The sequence below is a fragment of the Pezoporus wallicus genome, unplaced genomic scaffold, assembly GCF_028554395.1.
Source record: "Pezoporus wallicus isolate ANWC-B61680 ecotype Strahan unplaced genomic scaffold, APGP_CSIRO_Pwel_v1 contig_6672, whole genome shotgun sequence".
Taxonomy (NCBI): domain Eukaryota; kingdom Metazoa; phylum Chordata; class Aves; order Psittaciformes; family Psittacidae; genus Pezoporus; species Pezoporus wallicus.
In genome coordinates this window covers 41,717-65,175 of record NW_026641070.1, presented here as the reverse complement: position 1 = coordinate 65,175, position 23,459 = coordinate 41,717, and the positions used below count along the sequence as shown (strand labels likewise).

The 23,459-nt window shown below is 37.7% G+C and overlaps 1 protein-coding gene across 1 annotated transcript in view; it reads right to left on the bottom strand.

Annotated features, from left to right (window-relative positions):
• The window catches only part of LOC130606014 (CUB and sushi domain-containing protein 1), a gene marked incomplete at its 5' end in the record, with an annotated part of 426,016 nt that overhangs the window by 390,829 nt on the left and 11,728 nt on the right, over positions 1 to 23,459 (bottom strand). Inside the window, one exon of the mRNA XM_057421927.1 lies at positions 11,410 to 11,487. Within this exon, the coding sequence (XP_057277910.1) occupies positions 11,410 to 11,487 (78 nt within the window). The remainder of the gene's footprint in view (positions 1 to 11,409; positions 11,488 to 23,459) is intronic.

Genomic DNA, 23,459 nt, shown 5'->3' with positions numbered 1-23,459 from the left:
GTGAGAATGGAGTATGAAATTGCTTTAAAAATATATGGCATTAGCAATAACAACACATCACTTGCTGAGATATTGTTACTACTTTTTGTGAGAGGAAACCACTATGTTTCTGCAATATACCTGTAAGTATTACGGAGTTATTATTTTGCATTTAAAATATGTCATGAGGGAGAGGATTAAAATCTTTACTGTTAAATCAGATTAGACATTTCAGAAATACTCTAAGCAACAGGGATGCAAGCAGACCAAGAGGACTGGTGTATTGTATTTAATGTATATCAATCTTTAATACGTAATGCAAAATAGCTCCAATAGTACTGTAGAATTCCAATAGTATAATCCAATTCCAACAAACTGGACAGATTTGTCTCTTCTCCTTTTGCCAACCACTTTGCCTTATGAGCTTTAGTTACCTGGTGTGTAGCAGATGGGCTCTTTTTATTAGTTGGTAGAGAACAGCATTTTAAGCCTGAGGTGTTAATAAGCTTGCTGTTAGAACAAACTGTGTCACTTCCCTTTAACATGTCTTTTTTTGTAACTTTAATCCAAAAGGTCTTGTCACCTTTATTCTGATTTATCATCCTGTTTTTACATTTTTACTACATTAATTTCTTTACCAAGAGAGACCTTCTCTCTTATCTATACCCTTTGTTATTTCCAGCTAGATGTACTCTTCAGGAAGCTTATCAGTGCTTATCCCGTATGGAGGCAGCAGGAGGCAGCAAAAACTTGGAGAAAAACACAACTCCACGGAATTGTAGGGCTATAGGCAGCTTTTGTGTCAACAAAATGGGTGTTCACTGAAACACTCTATTATCCTACCAGAGTCCGCACTAATGCAATGAAGCTATTGAACGAAGCAGCAAAGAAGCCAAAGTCTACCATGCTATCTTAAACTAATGCTCTGATAAAATCATGGAATGTGTAAAGTTGAGCATATGTGTAATTAACCCTTCATATCATAATCAGAAGAGTATGTAGCAAGGATGGACATTAGGACACAAATGGTGCCCTTTCCTTGGCTGCTGCATAGTTTACAATCAAAACTGGAAGGAGCCAGCCAAAGTGAACAGCCCACAGGGACTGGGTATCTTTGGAAATCCAGGGAGCTTTCTAAACTTCTGAGTGCATTAAACTACCTTGTGCTGATTCACTCTTAGTTTACACTACTTTTCTTTACTTTTGTTAAATTCTAATGGAAACCATCCAAGAAAATATTTTATATTTTATAAGTACTTTATAAAATATTTTATATTTTATAAATACTTTATAAAATATTTTATATTTTATTCCTCATGTCCTCTATATATACACTTCATCAGTTTCCCCAAAAAGTGAATCCTGAGTTCTCATGCCTTTAGCTGATAAATCTGACAGACTTACCAAGAATCTTTCAGCAGTTCAGCTGTGAAGGTTTTGTTTGGTTTTTTTTCACTTCTTTAAAATCTGAAACAGTAATGTCTAATTATACATTTCAGGGATGGGACTTTAGATGATGGCAAAACAGGAAAAAAGAATAGGTAATTATTTTAGATTGGATATAAGGAAGAAATTCTTTCCTGTTGGGTGGTGAGGCACTGGAATGGATTGCCAGAGAGGTTGTGAATGCTCCATCCCTGGCGGTGTTCAAGGCCAGGCTGAACAGAGCCTTGCGTGATATAGTTTAGTGTGAGGTGTCCCTGCCCATGGCAGGGGGGGTTGGAACTGGATGATCTCAGGTCCTTTCCACCTCTAACTATTCTATGATTCTATGATTCTATGATTCTATGATTAAAGGCAGGGCTCATAATTGTTTTAGAGTTGCTCAGCAACGAGATTTTTTAAATTATTCTCTCACTTGTACATACCTTTATCAAACAGGGGCTGTTAAGGCTTAAACTTTCTTTTTGAAATGTTTGCATTAGGTTTATTTATTCTTGTTTAAATATTATTAAATTGAAATTATTTTTGTTTATTCATCTCATTCACTTTTGAGAAAAATCCAGTTTTCCACACTGGAAAAAATGAAGATGACCTTTTCCACAGAATATATTAGCAATACCATGCTTCAAAAGTTATATTTTTGTGAAAGTGACCTTTGTGTCAAGGAAGTGCTTTTTGCTCTTCTACCGTCTATTAAAAATGGCTGCAGGAGGCGTATGGGAAAAAGTAATTCAAGGAGATTGACAGAAACATACTTTACGTAGAACATGCCAAACAAATGTCAAATTTAACAAAAAAAAAAAACAAAAACTTTGAAACGTGCTATCCCTGTAGTAATCTCCACTTCAAGAGACCAATGAACATCCAGTTCTGGGTGCTGAATGTAAACATAGTCTTTCCTGTACTACCACATACTCTTCTGCCAGGCCTTCCAGAGAACAGAAGTTAGTTGCCTGATTCAATTACAGGGGGAACAAGAGCTGAATTTAAAGCAAACTGCCAGAAAGTTTGAAAGTACCAGCAATGTTTGATAAGACATAAAAAATGGTAAAAATTCTGTAAAGGAATTAGGTTAGTGAACCGATTCTACACTCCAGTGGTTAACCCCTGCCAGCAACTAAGCACCTACCAACCCTTCACTCATTTCACCCCTCCCCAGCAGGACAGGAGAGAGTACTGGAATAGCAAAAATGAGTAAGAAACTTGGTCAGAACTAGACCAGAAATAACTATGATTAATTTAACTGAAAAACAACAAAGAAAATAATGCAAAAAAAGTTTTAAGGGTTTAAGTGATTTTGAACTTTCATACACTGAAACGTGGATTCAATTTTTAATCTATTCCATAGATACAACAGAGTATTATCCAAGCAGGTGGTGTTGCTTCATGCTATATTTTTAATTTTAACACAAGTGTGTATCATTTATGACAATGGAGTTTATTTTAGCCTTTGCTAATTCTGTACTGCAGATGCATTTTCAGACCTCTGAAAACAAGGCCTCGTAGAAGTGAGAAAGAAATACAACTCAGTATGAAACTTCCCATGCAACTTCAAAACATGAAGGAAAAGCTGACATGGCAATAAAAAGTAGCATCCTGAATAAAATAATATACTCCACATGAAATGTGGCTTAGAGAAACCACACTGTTTTGCTCTTGTTAATTTGATAATTAACTGGCTTTATAGCTCCTCTAGCAGAGACACTGATCATTAGAGTTCAGTTCAAAATAATTAAACTAGGGAAGATATGCTGCATACATTTTTCATACACCTCTTTTGCTTATGCAAGAGAACTTCATGTTATGTGCCTGAAGCAGAAAATATCGTGATAGTGAGGAGACAGAAATCAAATAAAAGGTTGTATTAGCAGAATAATATGGACTTTGAGATATAATTATATCCTGTTACATTAAAACTTCAGAATTAAACATTTTTATTGCTATCATATGTATTAAAACTTATATTACTTTGCTATATGACAAAACAATCTTATCACTCTTACCTGAGTTCAGAGAGCTTGTATGATAGAAGGATTTATACAAGCCAGACCACTTATAGTCCCTTCTTGCTCAAGCATGCTGACATGCTAACAGAAAACTTAGCCATGTATTTGGGGATTTTTCTGGACTGTTCTGTTACTTCTTCTTTGTTCTTAAATGTAGTTGAGTAACCATTTATTTGTTTTTTAAAGAACAACCCATTCTATCAGTTTCAGGGGAAGACATACAGTGTTGCATAATCTCCTCCCCCTAAATAAGCAACTTCTGCTTTTTTCCAAATGTAAACCAATGTATTTATTTCCATTTTAGTTCTTTTTTTTTTTTTGTTCCCGTTCCAAAAATTTTTCAAGCTTTTCAATGCACATTATTGATACATTGATACATTGTCCAAGTGTTGTGCTAAGTTTTTACTTCCTTTTTTCAAGTGAAGAAGGAGTAGTGTATTCAAACTGGCCTGATGCTGATAAATTAGCTGTCACCTGACAAACTCCCCTGTTTTAAACATATCTGATGCTGGAACTCCTCAGAAGTGCTGCAGGAATAGATGCACTCCAGTCTGACAAGCTAACATCTGATAGTGATATGCCAACACAGTAGAAATTATTGTCAAAGTGTTTCACAATGTAAAGAACAAATTCTGAAGAATGAAAATAGTCCAAGACCTTCTATCAGATCATTAGTATATTCTCCCACAATATGGATTTAGAAAACAACAGGATCTGAATACTCATATTCAACATGCATAAACTATGCAGCTGCTGTTAAACCAGGCTCTGTGGAAAGTGGAAATCTCCTTGCATGAGATAGAATGCTGCTGCCTCTTCTAACTGACTTGACAGTGAGGGTATCTATATTCTACAGCACACCTACACTTCATAGACCCGTGTCACAGCTCTTATTGGTTTAATGTTTCTTATGTTCCAGAAGTCTGAATTCACCCACCCACAAGTTCTGAAGGACTTCATAATTAACACACATTATTTGAATCTACCGAGACTTCATTTCGCTCACTTATTTACTGCCCACATCTGTATTTTTAACAGAGTTGTGCATTGGAGTTAAGCCAGTGAAGCTATATAAAACTACTAAGGTTTATATTTAAATTTCATATGAATAGCTAATTTATACAGAATTGCAACTGCTAAAAGCAGGTTGCTTATTCTTAAGTCTTTGACTTTGAAAGTAACAGAATTCAATGTCAATTTAGCCTACTGTATGAACATTCACTTTGGATAATCAATAATGTTCCATAACTGTATGCAAAAATTATTTAATGGCAGCTTCAGCTCCCTAACTGGAAAACAATTCATTTTAACCATTCATAATTCAATCAGATTAAATCTTGTTTTACATATTTTAATAGAAGTTTTCTTCTGCTTATTTTACAAATTATATATGCAAATGAGGTATTAAATAATTGATGAAGCACCTTGTTTTGCTTGTCGCTACAAGTGATGCTTTTCTTCACAAATATATTTAGGCAGTAGTTCTCTTCACAGCAAGATTTTTGCATAGTATTTTAAAAGATATTTAAACTCCTGCAGTGATGAAGGCTTATTTAGAAACACCAAGTATAATTTGCTAACCTGATTTATGAAGCAATTTATACAATCTAGTAAAATAGCACTGCAGAATTACATTGCAAAGGGATACTCATCTTCTGTGAAAACCTCATATTTCTTAACACTTGGACAACTCCGTATTATTACATTCTATGATAGGACAAAGTATATTAGGGTAATTATCCCTCCTGTTTTAGGACAGCTTTGTAAAACTGTTAGATGTTAAAGCGGCATTATTATTTTCCTACTGCCAAATTTCATTCTCTAATACTCAATAAAAGGGGAAATAGAGCCATTAATCTCTTATTAGACACAGTTTAAATGGTGTAAGGTAATCCTATATGTATTTCTACAGTTATGTGTGCATATATGTAGGTGTATATATATGCATGTATATACATATATAACAAGGATACTTTTAATCATAAAGATTCTAGAATCCATCCTTTAACCTACTGAAGAGCCAATATTTAAAGTATTACTTCCCTCTTTTTTCTTTGTTTTTATTTGAACATTTAATATATGATCAGTCTTGCTGTAAAAGGGCTTTCTGAAATAAAATTGGGCCAACAAAGTATAAGTTATTTAAGCATTGTGTCTTCTACCCTTGTAATTAATATATCAGTAAGTTATAAACAGTCCTTTCTCTTGTTTGTGGAAATGTACAATATAAATGCAAACTTGAAAAACGCTTTCCTTTTGAAGCTGTGAGATTTGAAAGAATGAAAACTAGCTTTAATGACTGAAAGGGATGAAGAACTTATAATACTGTCTAGGCATTTAGCAAGTTTCTGATTGGGCACTTACAAATGAGAATCCTTTCAGTGCCTGTAAATTAATTTAATAAAATACAGCACTCAGGCATAGAGTAACTTCTACTGAGAACACTGAGGTCTTCAGAGAGAATTCTTATAGAAACTAATGGGAAAAAGACACCTCCATAATGAGGTTCACACAAGAGTCTTGTGGTTCAGCTTCCTCTGAAGAAATCTTATTCTTAAATGCAGGCATTTAAAATCCTTTTCTTGGTTTTAGGCAAAAGGTCTCTGTTTCCCTTCTGAGAGAAGGGGTTTATCTGCCACTAAACACAGAAGATGCTGAACAGGTGCTCACTAAAGGTCAGAAAAGAGCGACAGACGAATCCTGTCACTTTTCACCCTTGTGTTGTAATGTTTTATGAAGAACCAAGGAAACTGAAGTTTTTAAAAGACGGTGTTTTTTTTTAAAAGGAAGTCCTAAGATTCACAATTAGAAATTTATCTTTTTAAAGAACACAAAGGAGATAATGCCATAAAAAAAAATGATGGTATGCCTTCCTCACAAATAATTCGTAAAGTATGTCTCTTGACATGCTGTCCTTACTTCCTTGTTTTTGTTGGGCTTTTTTTTCAGAACCAACAGCAAACTGATCACCTGCATGTCAGAAAAGGGCAAATAACCCCCAAATTCTTGTTCAAAAAGCTACAAAACACTACTGTGTGCCCCAGAAGAAAAGCAAGCCTGAAAACTGCCAACATTTTCATATTTACTTGTTTTAGCTGTCAGTGAGACCGATCAAAGAGATAGGTTTATATTTATTTTTCCAGTTCTTTTAAATTCATGCTTGCTTGAAGGGGCACAGGAATTTCAGCAGGCAAAATCTACTTGCCAGCAGAATATATATGTTTTATTTCTATGGTATCTTTATTTCTAAGGTATTTCTAAAGAGTGTCTTGCAATACTGAAAATATTCACAGTGGAAAACAGAATGCATATTCAGAGCTCTTAAGTACACAAGATCCAAACCACAGGATCTTTTGATACGCAATCACCTACAATTATTTGGTTAGTTTACTTTGCAGTCAGAAAATGGTGATATTAAGTGCAGCTATTTAGTCCAATATTGTCCTTCTTAGGGAAACACTCCTGCATTAACTGAAGAGTAGAACTCTTACTAATCATCACTTTGCTTCTATCAAAGTAAATTTACCAGTAGCCAACTGTCAAGATGAAATTGGCAATTTATACAAAACATGAGGAACATATTCATAACAACAGAATTCCAACCTAAAATCTTTCCATGAATATATTTTTAACTTTACATTGGATGTATTAAGCCATTTTTTCCAGAGTTACCCAATAAAAAAATAAGTAATGACTGTTGTCACTCTTTCTTTCTTTCACAGAAATAGCAATATAATCCTGTTTTGGTACTAACCGCTGTGTTTCAACAGCATGTGCCATTAATTCACCTTTATGTGCTGAAACTAGTCAATACATAGTCTGCAAACTCACTTGTTCTTTGGCTCTACATGGCAAAAAACATTGCCTTAAAATAGCTCTTTTATCATCTTCAGGGCAAAGAACAGTTTAGATAAACACTATAGCTAAGCTCTCAGAGGATATATTAATCTTATGCTTAAGTCACATTCTTCTTTATGTGTTTTTCTGGTATTTTATGTGTTTTTTAATTAACGTGTTTTTCTGGTATCCTGAAATACATGTACAAATAATACTACAGAAGCTTGAAATTGCTTTAATGTTTAAGAGGTTTTTGTTCAGTGAATATCTAAAGATCTTTCACCTTGTAAAACATGGTAGTTCACACACTGAACATTTCACAAAATAGGGTTAAGTCACTCAATATTCACTAATTACTATGAACTGTTAACGTGGTGCAATGTGAATGCTGTATTTTTTAAAGAATCACTCAGTCTTCATCTGTTAATTTTGTTGCTATTCCAGAATGTGGAATGCAGTTTGCTTTGTTGTGTGACTTGACCCACTATTCATACAGCGTTTTGATAAGAGCAGACTTGGGCCATCAGCTCTCCAAGACACGTCATTTCACTGCTGCCTTCCCCTCCTAGCATTATTGCACAGGGAGATTAGCATACACCACATAAACCTTATAAACATTTCCATTTTTCACTTTATGTGATGTCTCTCACCTCATTGAACTTCACTGACATTTACTGTGAGCTTCCGGCATTCCTGTGCTCTGTCCTCCTGGTGAGGAGTCCTGGAAGTGGGAGGCTGCCCTGCAATGGCAGCACTATGGCCAGGGACATCATGGGCTGCTGGGGCTGTCCATTCTCCTAACCCTGCTCTGCCCCTGGGCTGCAGTGAGCCACACAGGGCCCAGAGATTCACAGAGGCACTGAGCAGCAAGTCTGCAGTTATGGCCCTGCCTTCCTACTATTCTGTAAACTGGCGTCCTGAAAAGATCAAGACCTGTACTAAATTGCTATCCTTTGCACATGGAATGACCAGCAATAACTGCTCAGTGTGTATCAGTCAGTGGCTAGACTTGGAAAGATAAACTACAAGAGTCTCCTACTTGCCTAGAAAATAAGACTTTTATAACAACTGTAGCTGTTTAATGATGGTCTGTCCTCACGGCCCACTTCATTAGGGTTCTCATTCCTCTGGATGTACATGATGTTCCCTCAACAATCTCTCTACTGTAGAGGTAATGCCCTGACGTTTAGAGGTAATAACCACCCTCTGATGTGAAGCTGCTGGGTAGGAATATTGCCATGAAAACATATTCATACAAGAGCCAGCAATCAAAACAGTATTTTTATCTAATCAGTTACAATGCAAACTATAGTCATGTAGGTTTAGAAGAAAGCCACAACCATTAGAAACACAGTCTGCAGACTTATTCCATGTTAGACTGAGAGTGACGATCCCAAAATGGATCAAGTAACGTCCTTTGTGAATATACCATATATATCAGAATGACTTAGGGAACAAAAGTGAGTAGACTGAGCCTGCCACTAAACAGATGGACACCAAAACAGATGTAATTGGATTTGCTTCCACTAAGCAGATTCATAAGCTAAAACTCTCTCCTTGCTCCTCTGAGAGATCAGCTTCAGACAACTAAGGGGAAATATGCTTAGCACTGGATTTGGCCAGTGCTTGTGGCAGCTAAAGCACTAATGAGGACCAGCTGTTAAAAAGCAACCATCAGAACTGCCTGTCCATTTACCTTTTCCCAGTTTAATGTTCCAAAACTTTGCCAAGTGCAAAGTTTGGATGAACCTGGACTGTATTGTAGTTCAATTATCTGTCCCATCCTCCCATCCTTTTCCCATTTCCTTGCATAAATTAATCATGATTCAACAGCATCCTGCCCGCTGCTAAAGGGTACTGGCTGGCAGGAGTATTTTGGCAACCAACTAACTTGGTGTTTCCTCCAGGTGTACTGAAGAAGGAAAAAAAAAAAAAAAAAAAACCAAAAAAAAAAAAAAAAAAAAAAAAAAAAAAAAACCAAACCTGTTCTTTCCCTGTGGAGTGATATGAGACTATTTTTCCCCTAGTAAATGTACCACGGCACCTATATCCCAAAGCCATGCTTTGCTACCTGAAGGACAGCAGAACTGTTGAAATAAACCATCTGAGAATCCAGGCAAGCCCAAGAGGAGAGGAGTGACATAAAACTGTACAACTAAAATATTGTTCTGCATTCCACAAGGAATTATCACTACACTGGTAACACTTTCTGCCTAAATCCTAACAGAGTTGTGCCACTATGAAATGCTTTCTGCAGCTGTTCTCAGGTTGTACTTAGAAGAGCTGCGAGAAACTTGCAGATCTTGGGATTTGCAGGGCATGCCCTCACAGCATTTGGAATGCTGGTATTTGCATTCCATCTGCCAAAATGCAAAAGTAAGCCTTCTGGTTTACAGAGAGAAAATATTAAAAATATCTAATGTAAAAGAATGGGGAGAGGTGTTAGTCTTCAATTTCCATTTTCAGAAATTTGCTAATTGGCATCAGAAGGTAATATCCATTCTTATCAGTTCTCTGAAGTTGAATTCCCAATTACTTTTTCTATCTACACAATTACTAGCAGGAAAAATTGCTCAATACTGAAGGCTTATGTGAGAAAGGGAAGCAAAATACATTTGTTTGTATTTTAATCTTAGTATTTTTATACGCTTCACATATGTGAAAGTAATAGTAATAACGATAATGCACTTCTTAAGATTTATGTTGAAAAGTCAGGCGCAATTAATAAAGCTTCACAAGTCAAAACACAAAGAAAAAAACTACAAGAGACATTTAAAGTAAACAGCAGACTGCCTTATAAGAATTTCTTCAATAGCCAGTCCTACTTCCACTTTCTGTAATTAAACGTGGTGTCTGACAGCATGTGCTCTGACAGTGTAAGCAGAGATCTCTCACCTCCCAGAAGTAACTTCCAAATGATTAAATCATCACCCATTCAGATTCAAACACCAAAGAGATGGATCAACTTTTTCTGCTACACCCTGCATAAAAAGTTCCTTTTGAGTGCCACACCATCAATGTGCAAGATTCAAAGCAGAAAATTGTCATGCCTCTTTTGTTCCAGTGAGCAAACCAAAATACTCACTTTGCATTAAACAGTGCACTGCAGAAACACAGAGACCAAATCATATTCCCTAGACATGAGCCTTCAAGACACTCATTCTGTATTTGCAGAGTAGCACACAATGAGGCAAACACAGCCCAGGTTTTACTCCACCGAGTTTAGTGTATTACATGAAGAATTAATTTATTGAAATACATTTTAGTCATTATACAAGCACTTCTAATTAGTTGTAAGTGAACACTGGCTTACCCTCTGGCTTTTTTAGGGGCTAAGGGACTCTCTGTTTGCCAAAATATAAAATTATCTTCTTATTTTTCTTGTTTCAAGACTGGCCTGATTAATGGAGTAAGAACTCTGAGGATACTACTGAGACTGCCAGTTGTTTAGGGAAAACAATGCTCAAAAAAAAAAAAAAAACCACAAAAAAACCAGCCTCATAGTCCCATAAGATAGTATCTTGATTTTACCCTTCCACGATACATGGCGGAAAAAGGTGCAGAGGGACTGAACAGATATCATTCCAGAATGCGCTAAACATTCTGTGAAGGGAAGGAGATGCTGTGATCTCCATCTTCTTGAGAAGCTGGAAATTACAGCAGTTTTAGCCCCTGCTGTGCTGTAATACAGGACTGGAAAGAGGCAGTCACCAGGACACAGTGTGGCAAGGAGGGTGAGGAATTAAGAGCTGTGATATTAACTAAGAGGAAGAAAATAATCATAAAATATAAACATATCCAGAAAATGCTAAGATACCTTTACTGCCACCAGAACTGCACTGATAAAGTCTGTATGTCACTGTTCTGCCTTGATTTCCTAACCTGTCTTTGATCTTTGAATTGTAAATACCCCAGTATGTAGAATGTGGGTGTTTTTCTACACACCCAAATATTTCAGACATTACAACACCATATTTTGCTTTCTACACACTCAGTATTACTGGTGGAATTCTAATTCAGTGACAACTGAAAGCATAATAACCATTTTATGACCACGGGTTCCCAACACCTCTCTGATTTGTATATTTAATAGGACTCCAGAAAATATATGCAGTCACTAAAGATAACAGTATAAACAACTTACAGACAGAATTTTTATGGTTACTATCTTTGCTGGGCAACATCTTGACTCCTCTTGATTTCAGTTCAATAGCTTTTTTCACTGAGAAAACAAGGAAACAAAAAGAAAATAATTCATTATTAAAACTTATAAAAAGGACATACAACAGCCAAATCATACACGACAGTAATACAAAGCTAGACAGGAATCCTACAGACTGATTGAAATAACTATAGTTTCTGTGATAATCCAAATACATTTTTATAAAAATACAATCGTTTATCACATTTCAAGGTGTCTTTTTTAAACAGACATTATCTTTGCGGTATTTCAAATTCAAGTTTCCTTAGGGTCAAAGAAAACAAAAACCCCTTTCCTCATTACGTGTGTGGATTTCCTACGTTTGTGATGCATATTGCAAAATCTTACTTTATTTTTTTAATTTATTTCTTAAATATTTTACATTATCTACACAAATTAGAGGACCACAACATTTAAATGCAGTTTTCACAACTGCTTTTGTTTCACTCCTAATAGAAGACATGGTTTTAGTTCAGCTTTCTAAGGAAATTAAGGATATAATATACTATGCTACATTCTTCAGCTCACCTAACTCCTTTTGAATCTACAGGGCAATTTCAACAGAATTAGAAAGAGAATAAATGCTTTCAAATGGGAAACAGTTTTGTGAGAGAGAACAGATGCATAAGAGGTTTAAAATCTGTATTCTCTGATTAGCCAGCTGAATGGCTGATAAACTTCCAGACTATCCCTACTAAATAGTTAGGGCACCATAGGAGGGATAAGGAGCAAAGTAGGAAAATACATGAGAAGAAAGTAGAGCAGTTATACATTAAGGAACATATGGGGTAGATTTTTAATTGTAATGGTTGGAGAAAAGGGTAAAAATATAGGACACATTCATAGGAAATTTATTCGTTCTGTGGCTTTGAAACAACTTGATCAACTGAAAAAAAATCAGAAGTAGAAAATAATTGTGAAACAAGTCTGGACAATTCAAAACTATTGTGCAAATAAACAATAATAACAGCTAAATAGCTAGTGAAAAAGCAGTAATTCTTTCCTCTTTCATATGAAATACTTTTTTTTTTCTAAAGCTTGGAGTGGTTAATAATCTTAAAATGCAACCATTTATTCTAGATCCAAACAGAAACAAAGAATCAACTCAAGCATTTTTAAGATGGTAGTGATTTGCACTTCATACTATATAAATATACAAATGAATATCACAAATTATCGGTTATACTTTCTAGGTGTGGGGTAAATTTTGTGATTATCCACCATACACTGATCTATATGCAAATATTTCTAAGAAGTGAAGTGGTAGGAACAGCAAGACAAAATGCCTTTTAAGACTGCATTCAAAATCATTATTTCATTGCATTTGTTTCTATATTGGACTTCTGCTGCTTTTGCAACCTCAGAATGAAACAGGCATTTCCTAAGTGCTGAAACTGAGCAAGGACTGCAGAAAGTACATTTTTCTTATTTATTTTTTTTTTTGGTGCTATGTATGTTGCAAGTGCAGACATTTACGTCTAAACCTGGAAAACAGGTGTTTAAATGATGAAAGATGATTGAAACAGAACTGTAGCAGCATAGGATGAAATGGATTTGATAGCAGTGCGTCTGTTTTCTTTTAAGACAGTAAAACATTATATGGAGTCTTAGATGACTAGACAACTAGATGATTAGTAAGGCTAATATTCCCAAGGGCTTCTAGAAGGGTAAACCTCATAGATATGGTTTTCTTAGGGTTACTTTCTATACTTAGGTACTAAAATTTCCATCAAGTGCCACCTTATGTTCTGTTTTCTTAGGCTGCATAACCAGTCTGTTAAAATTACTCTGTATTTAATGGAAAAAGAACAACTCGTATAATGAATACTTGGGATACTGCCTGGAGTTGTGGTCCCTCACCAGCATGAATTTCACAGATTATTAGTATTTGTGCTGCATGCAAAACATGCAAGAGTTTTTGAAGGATTAAAAATCCATGCTACTTACATTCACAGATGAGTGATAAACCCATCGAGTTATTATACAGAGGATAGAAAGAAGAACTACACTCTCCTTCTCTTTGTTGGGCCTGGAGCTGTTTAGTCTGGGGGAGAGAAGGCTCAGAGGGGACCTTATCACTCTGTACAACTGCCTGAAAGGAGGCTGCAGTGAGGTGGGGGTCAGTCTCTTCTCCCGAGTATCAAGCAATAGGACAAGAAGTAATGTCCTCAAGTTGCATCAGAGGAGGTTTAGACTGGAAATTAGGAAAAAAATTCTTCACAGAGAGGTTAATCAGGTTTTGGAATGGGCTGCCCAGGGAAGTGTTCAAAAACCATGTAGATGAGGGCCTCAGTGATATGGTTTAGTGGTAGTCTTGGCAGTCCTGGGGTAACGGCTGGACTTGATGATCTTTTCCAACCAAATTACTTTATGATTTTATCACTGTCCTGTGACCCTACTTTAGGGTGAAAGTGGCAATCATGAGTCAAATTCCTTGTGGGAGTTCACTCTTGAATGTATTTGATAGACAAACTTGAATCATGCTTCTTGGGAATGGAGAAAAATGATACCCATCAGCTTTATTTGAAAAACAGAGGACATAAACTGAAATAAGAGAGGTTCTGATTTGATCTACGAAAAACCTCTTTACTATTAAAACATTCAAGCTTCAAAACAGGTCCTGCAGTTTCCATCCTTGGAGTTTTTTCACATGTCAAGAAAAAGGCATTCTGTATCTCTCTGCAAGAATATTAGATAAGGGATTCATAATACTTAAGATCAGTCATCTAAAATGTATGTTTTATGAAGAGAAATAGCTACCTCAAGGGGACAATTTATCCCCTTCTAAAACAGGCACAATGAATCATATTCTACGGATGCCTTTTCCTCTCCATAAAATATAACAGAAGCATCTTGCTCAGGCTAGATCCCTACATTTTAGTAACATTAAGGTGATGTAAGCTTTTATGTCTGGTGACAGCCAGATGTAGGTACCCATGAGACACAGGGATCCACAAATGGGACAGTTTGAGAGAGAAATACCAGACTTCTGCCTCTTTACACTTATGTGTGTGAGGTTTTGCTTGTGGCCTGCATAGTGTTTTCTTCTATTTTTAAAAAGTATGAAGAAAGTATAGTCTTTAAAATACAACCTGTTCATCCTCTGAAAGAGAAATAGAGACCACTGAGCACTGTGGTTTGATTCAATCAGTTCAACCCCTTCTGTAACATTAAAAAAGTACTCTAAATTGCACATTTTATAACCATTTAAATCCCATTTGAATACCTTTTCTGAGATACTCCTTTTCTAATTCATGATTGTTTTTTATCAGAAAAGTTTTCCTGATTTCAAAGATTATTTGCTATTTAATATCACAAAAAAGAAGAATGAGTTTACGTTAATAATGTCAGCTATGAACAGCACTTTCCAGCTTTTAAATGATTACTTTTGAAATTCGCACAGCTTTCTGCTGTCTTATATTAAATATTCAGTTAAGTTAACTGAATTAACTCACTTCACCTTTTCTGTTAATCATAACTTCAAGACTTTGGAAGATGAGATACCCATTCAGGGACAAGGGCAGGGCTGAGCACTGGATGTACAAGACAATCTTATCAGCCTACTGGAAGGCACTGATGGCATTTCTTAGCTTTTTGCTGTAACTGAATTAAACTCAGCCATGAAAAGAATATACGCCTGGCATTATTTGAAAGGATCATGAAAGTTACAGAAAAATTTTCAAGTTGTAAAACTCCACTGGCTAATGTGCATACAAGAAATATGCAAATCTGCTTCAGGCCATGGCTGGAGACAGGCATGGGATTAGCGATCTTTTAGGAATCAATGTTCACAACTATTCTTATGCTTCCCAAAGTCTGTCTTTGTGGGTTGAGGAAAGAGGCCAAAATCAATTCAGCAGGTATTTGGTACAAAAGAATGACTCTTCTTCCTGTTCATATTACATTAACAGACTATGACCTGTACTGTCCCTGCCCATGGCAGGGGGGTTGGAACTTGATGATCTTAAGGTCCTTTCCAACCCTAACTATTCTATGATTCTATGATTCTATGACTGTTATAATCATAGTAAATATACCTCTATTGTACACCAAAGATTACTTTCTTTTGGAAGTTGTGTTTGCTTTTTTTCCCTGCTCTTGCAAACAAAACAGCTGTTTGTGGTCTTGATGAGTACTATCTTTCTGGGCAGAAGCTTCAGGTCTTCTTACAGAACATGACTATCACTCACAGTTTGAAACTGTCTCACGCGGAGAACTGTTGGTGCTGAACTTTCATGCTGCCTTTACACTTCAAGACACATTACGTGCACGCCACGGTAGTACTAACCTCTCAGCACAGTTTCGCTTCGTGCTTTTGCAAGCTGTCAGTCTGCATAGTCAGACAATCCCCAGTTCCATGTAGTTCCATGGGGATTTCTGTTCTGATTTTTAGATCTTCCTTGAAATATCAGGTTATGACACTCACTGGTTTATATTCAAATTCAATTTGCATAAATATTAGACTTCATTTTAGCTTTTTCAGATTACTTAATTAGAACAGGAGAGGTGTAAGACTTTTCTTAACATTCAGTAAGATTATAGTTTTATTCTAAGATTTCTAACACACTTTGAGTTATTAGCATCTCACTGAAATAATTTGGTTATGGTTGTCAGACTCTAATTTCAGGTATACTTGTGTATATCTGGTAGAATACATCTTTTCCACAGAATGTTTATATGCCTAGCCCAAATTTATTATGAAAAAATACTGTTAACTAAAATCACCTATGATCTAATGTTTTAACTTTGTTGTTGCTGTTACAGTATCACAGTATGCTAGAGATTGGAAGGACCTCAAAAGATCATCTAGTCCAATCCCCCTGCCGGAGCAGGAACACCTAGATAATGTTACACAGGAATGTGTCCAGGCAAGTTTTGAATGTCTCCAGGGAAGGAGACTCCACACCCTCCCTGGGCAGCCTGTTCCAGTGTTCTGTCACCCTCACTGAGAAGAAGTTTCTTCTCAAGTTTAAGTGGAACCTCTTGTGTTCCAGTTTGTACCCATTACCCCTTGTCCTATCATTGTTTGCCACTGAGTAGAGCCTGGCTCCATCCTCGTGACACTCCCCCTTTATATATTTATATACACTAATAAGGTCACCCCTCAGTCTCCTCTTCTCTAAACTATGAGACCCAGCTCCCTCAGTCTTTCCGCATAAGGGAGATGCTCCACTCCCTTAATCATCTTTGTTGCCCTGCACTGGACTCTCTCCAGCAGGTCCCTGTACTTCTTGAACTGAGGGGCCCAGAACTGGACACAATATTCCAGATGCGGTCTCACCAGGGCAGAGTAGAGGGGAAGGAGGACCTCTCTCGACCTACTAACCACCCCCTTCTAATACACCCCAGGATGCCATTGGCCTTCTTGGCCACAAGGGCACAGTGTTGGCTCATGGTCATCCTGTCATCCACTAGGACCCCCAGGTCCCTCTCCCCTACACTGCTCTCTAACAGGTCGTTCCCCAACCTATACTGGAACCTGGGGTTGTTCCTGCCCAGATGCAGGACTCTACACTTTACCTTGTTGTATTTCATCAAGTTATTCCCTGCCCAACTCTCCAGCCTGTCCAGGTCTCGCTGGATGGCAGCACAGCCTTCTGGCGTATCAGCCACTCCTCCCAGCTTAGTGTCATCAGCAAACTTGCTGATAGTACACTCAATTCCCTCATCTAAATCATTGATGAATATATTAAATAATACCGGTCCCAGTACTGACCCTTGAGGCACTCCACTAGTTACAGGCCTCCAACTAGACTCCGCCCCATAGACTACAACTCTCTGGCTTCTCTCCTTCAACCAGTTCGCAGTCCACCTCACTACCTGATCATCCAGACCACACTTCCTCATTTTAGCTGTGAGGATGCTGTGGAAGGCTGTGTCAAATGCTTTGCTGAAGTCAAGGTAGACCACATCCACTGCTCTGCCATCATCCATCCACCGTGTTATTTCCTCATAAAAGGCTAAGAGATTGGTCAAGCATGATTTCCCCTTGGTGAAGCCATGTTGACTGCCCCCCATAATGCTCTTATCCTTGATATGCCTTAAGATGGCACCAAGGATAAGGTGTTCCATCACTTTCCCAGGGATGGAGGTGAGGCTGACTGGTCTATAGTTACCAGGGTCCTCCTTCTTGCCCTTTTTGAAGACTGGAGTGACATTTGCTTTCCTCCAGTCCTCAGGCACCTCTCCCGTTTCCCAAGACTTGGTAAAGATGATGGAGAGTGGTCTAGCAATGACTTCCGCCAGTTCTCTCAGCACCCGTGGGTGCATCCCATCTGGACCCATGGATTTATGGAGGTCCAGATTGCTCAACTGGTCTCTAACCCATTCCTCATCGACTAAGGCAAACCGCTCCGTTGACCTGACTTCATCTGAGGTCTCAGGGGTACAGGGCTCTTCAGGACTGCCTGCAGCAGAGTAGACAGAGACAAAGAAGGCATTCAGTAACTCTGCCATCTCTGTATCTTCTGTCACCAGGGCACCCATCCCATTCATCAGTGGGCCTACATTGCCTCTGGTGTTAGTTTTATCTGCCATGTATTTGAAAAAGCTCTTTTTGCTGTCCTTGACCCCTCTTGCCAGTTTTAATTCTAAGGAGGCCTTAGTCATCCTAGCTGCCTTCCTACATCCTCTAGCAGCAGCCTTATATTCCTCCCAAGTGGCCAGCCCCTCCTTCCATGACCTGTAAACTCTCCTCTTCCACTTGAGCATACCCAGCAATCCCCTATTTAGCCATGCAGGTCTCCTGGCCCTCTTCCTTGACTTCCTACGTGTCAGGATGCTCCGATCTTGAGCTCAGAAAAAAGCAGTCCTTGAATGCCAACCAACTATCTTGGGCCCCTTTACCTTCAAGCAGCCTTGCCCATGGGATTTCCCCTAGCAATTGCTTGAAAAGGCCAAAGTTTGCCCTGCTAAAGTCCAGGGTTGCAATTCTACTTGCTATTCTACTGGTCCTACCACACAAGATCCTGAATTCCACCATCTCATGGTCGCTGCAACCAAGGCAGCCCTCAACCCTTACTGCTTCGACCAGACCCTCCTTGTTAGTGAGGATGAGATCCAGCAGCGCTCTCCTCCTGGTTGGCTCATCCACCATTTGCGGGAGGAAGTTATCATCCATACACTGGAGGAACCTCCTGGACTGTGGCTGTGTTGCCGAGTGGTCCTTCCAGCAAACATCAGGGAAGTTAAAATCCCCCACGACGACCACGGCCTGTGACTGTGAGGCCGCTCTCAGCTGCCTGTAGAAGGCCTTGTCAACTTCCTCACCCTGATCTGGTGGTCTGTAACAGACACCCACAACAGTATCGTCCCTGCCAGCCTGCCCCTTAATTCTCACCCACAGACTCTCAACTCGCTCGTCATCTGTCCCTGGACAGAACTCGGTGCATTGTAGTTGCTCCCGCACATAAAGAGCAACCCCACCACCCTTCCTGGCTGGCCTGTCTTTCCTGAAAAGGACATAGCCCTCCATGACTATATTCCAGTCATGTGAGCTGTCCCACCACGTCTCTGTAATTGCCACCAGATCATAGTCTCCTGACTTAACACAGGTTTCCAACTCCTCCTGCTTATTTCCCATGCTGCGCGCATTGGTGTACAGACATTCCAGGGAGCGAGCTGAGCACACCGATTTCACCCTAGGATTATAGGAGGCCTCCCAGTCCTCATCAATTCTGGAGTGCTGCCCCACTGGGGCAAGCCCAGCTACAACCCCATCCCCCTTCGAATGTAGTTTAAAGCTCTCCAAATGAGCCCTGCTAATTCGTGCCCCAGCATCCTTTTGCCTCTGTGAGACAAACCTTTCTCACTTGTCATTGTTCAGACTGGTGCCCTATAAAACCAGCTGTTATCAAAGAATCCAAAGCCCTGCCTGTAGCACCAGTCTCGAAGCCAATCGTTTATGGACTGAATTTTCCCATTCCGTCCCACATCACCAGTGGAAGATGGAAGGAGTGAGGAGAAGATCACTTGAGCCCCAGACTCTTTCACCATCTGCCCCAAGGCCCTGTAGTCTTTCTTCATCCCCCTCAGACTGCAGGAAGCAGCTTCCCCCTCACCTGTCTGGAAGATGAGCAGCGGGTAGTAGTCTGTCGGGTGCACCAGGTTGGGGAGCGCCCTAGTGATATCCCTGATCCAGGCTCCAGGCAGACTACACACTTCCCTGTTGTTGTTATTTTTAAGCAAATTACTATATTGCACATTGCAAGCATTACAATGTTTTCTTAGCTCAAAGAATACTCACAGAATAATTGATCTTCTCAAACTAATATATTGCAAGAGTGACCTGAATGATTTTTTTTTCCATTTTCAATCAACTATATAATGGTAGATTAGAAATACAGCAAAAAGAGGAGAAAATTACATTTTTCCCTACATACTTTTCAGTGAGTCCTTTACTACAATGAGATCTAAGTAACTTAATGAATGTTTATCATTATGGAGAAGATTTGGAGATGCACTGCTTGTGTTCAAACTGAATTGTGATATTTTATGACTTTAATAATCTATTAATCAGCATATTTTCAGTAGGAGTGAATCACACCCAAATATACATAGTCATCCTTTTCTTCTTCTTTGTCTCAGAGAACTGGGAATATAAAAAATGTTTATAAAAATCACATATTTCTAGTGTGGATTTCTAGAAATAATGCACCTTAAATACACCCTAAAAATGTCAAAATATTTTTTTTTTTTTTTTTTGAAAGTGAAAACAGACATTAGTACTATCAGCTTTATTTTGTGGAGCCATAAGGCACTTCAATATATTATGCCTTCTCTACATTCCTGCCTCTAGACAGTTCAGAAGGAAAATTTTCTCCATTTTATTCTGATCATATTTATTTCTACAGGAGAGTAACTCACAGAAGAATTGCTCTACTGCTGTTACTACTGCAAAAACATACACAGCAGTTCATTACAGAGGGATGGTTTCCTAGAATTCATACAACAATGAATGTTTTAGAATTATTTTTATTTTCCACAGTTTTGTTTCCCAGGATGGTTCTCTGAAACTGGCCAATCTCAGGTATACTCCCAATTGCTCAAGAAAATGAAATGTGAAGGCTTGCCTTTTTCATGATAGTTTTAAACTGTTTTTAACAATTACGTAAGACTAAATAAAAGCATGAAAAAGTCTTACAAATATTCTCTGCCCATTCATATTTTAAAAAGATATATTTCACAGGTGCAAAGAGCTGTGCAAAGCACACAAAAATATACAAAATACGAATCCTGGCAGAATCTGCATCTTACCAACAGTAAACTCAGCTATTTAAATCTTGATCTTTGATAAATCTTTCATTTTCATTCTTCATGAGTCCATTTAGTTCCACTGGGTTTTTTTTGTTTGATTTGAAGAAGAGAAAACAGTCTTTAAACAAATTATATATGCACCTTGAAAACAGAAAAAAACCTGTCTGAAATCTACATAAAGCCTTGTCAGAATTTAATGTGTTTATAATTTTTCTCTGGCACTGGAAGATGTTTTTGCCTGAACCACTGATACCAAACAAGAGGAATTTGCAAATTAACCTATTTTTTTTTTTTTTAATATATACAATTTCTTCAAGTATAATTTCAAGGGAAGTTATACATTTTTCTGCGACTTTTATTAACATGTTATGGGCTACTTCTTACTGTGGGTTATTACGTTCTTGTATTCCTCAGACCAATTACTTCTTATTTGAAGTTATATTTGAAAATACACTGAGAGAGGCCCTATAGAGTGCTGACAGCTCTGTTTCCTGTAAGATGCAGAGTTTCAGTTTTCTCAGTGCGTGTTGCCTGCTGGGACGATAAGGAAAAACTAATATGTCTGTCTTCCCTTCTGTCATCAGAAGAAAAATAAAATACTAAATAAAGACAAAAAAAAATAAATTAAAAAAGTTACATGTACTTCCTACACATCCATAAATTAACAGGTAGCAGGTAGTCTTTGGCACCAAGTATTTGCAGTCTTACTCTGGTTTTATACTTTTGCTTAGGAGATACAAGATAGAAATTGGTAAGAAGAAAAATATGGAAAAGTGAAAAATTCCTTATCTGTAGGGAATAACTGAGAAATAAATCAATCTACAGAGAGCTTTGAGGAGTTACGATAAACTTTAAACATAAAAAAGGGAACTGCAAAGAAGAAAGATACCTTCTGCAATTCCACTGGGGGTAGATCAAGAACTTACAATCTCGATCTGTAGCAAGGGAAACTTTGGTTACACAAGGAAGTCTTTTTAACAATAAGAGTGATGAAGCCCTGGAATAAATTACCCAGAGAAACTGTGGAATTTTAGTCATTGTAAGTTTTAAATAACATGTTAAATTAAGGTCTGAAAACTACAGTCAAATATATTTGGCTCCTCTATGATATAGGGTTAGATTACCAAGACCCATTTTAAACCTATTTTTTTTTATTTTGTAATAATAACCCATAACCAGATGTAATTTGGCTGAGAAACAATAAGTGGCTATGATCATGGTAGTTTTTTCTAGGATTGCTAGCATATGAAATTAATTGATTACACCTACATTTAATTGCATGTGTGCAAACAGGTAAATGGTGTACAGTACACAAGTCATATTGAAGCCAGTTAAGATACCAGAATAGAAACATGTCTCAGTTAACACAGTGTTATGATTGATCTAATTTAGCCTTTTCTAGATCTAATACGTTTAGGCCTTGAGAATACCCTTATGTTACTCTAACACTGGCTGTTTGTTCCTAGAACATTCTTTGTAACAGTCCTCATCTTGGATGACATTAACATTTTTTTTCTTGCCAGTTTTTCTTCCTGCATGAAATAACCTGCAAGGCCTCTAATACTGGCTACCACCCAAAGCTGAAATATTCTGACATCATCTGCTGGCACTTCCTCAAGCTGCTTCTGGTGATGCTCTGCTGAGTTCAGCTCCTGGCTGCCTTTCACTGCAGATTTTTCCCAAGAACAGATATACAGATATTTGAAGGTCAAGAGGGACAGCATATTGCCCAGTACCTGGTGATTACATGTAGGGCCTCTCAGGTCTAGCCTGAAGACCAGTGTCACTTTAAGGAACGCATGTGAATGGTTTTGTCCTTTTGTTAATGTACAGGAAAAAAAAAACCAAACCAAAACAAAACAAAACGTATGTTGCACATTGAGGGGAATAGAAGAGAAATATAACACTTTATAACACTCAGCTTTAGATATTTGGCAGAGTTCAGTAAGAAACAGTGATGTATTTGCAATAGTATTCATAGGATTATTATTTCATTATTGAAGGGAATTAGCAAATTTATCTCACTGCAGAGATCATCAATTTCTTTTTGCTTTAGTTTGATTGCTTAGATTTTCTTCAGGTTGAGCACTCCTGTTTTGAAACAAACTATTTTCTTAATTCAGACTGCAGAGTCCAATTGAATGCCCTGTTTGCTTTGCCCTAGTGCCTCACTCTTTCTGTGTTCTCCTCCAAAGACACAACTGCAGGACTACTACCATTTTTTGTCCCTGGAAGAAATAACCTACATTTCCACATTTGGCAATATCAATATTCTCTCCAGATTCTGCTTACGTATTAAAACTTTATTTCTAATTACTCAAGCCATGTGGGACCAGTAAATAGATCATTAGCTATCTTGAGGTTTTCTTCTGCCTCACTATGGTCTGTTGTACCACGAATTCTTTCTAAAAGTTTAGTATTTATGAGAATAGGAAAAAACAACCATTCTTAATCTTACCATTCACTTCATTTTGTGAAGGGAATTTTATAATAAATTCTTTGCTAAAACAAGGCCCCAGGCTCAATAACCTAGAAGGATCCTTTTAAACTCTAGTCTAAGCTGACTCGCTGAAATAATCCAACCTTCTGCTGCTTCTTGTATTCCCTGCCTGAAGGTTATTTAGTATAATACAATATCCCAATGTTTCTCTCACTATCAGCTTTCAAAATCTTCCTTACAAATCAGTATTAAAACTCCATAAAGCTCCACAGTGGGCATGGATGTTTTGACTGTATGG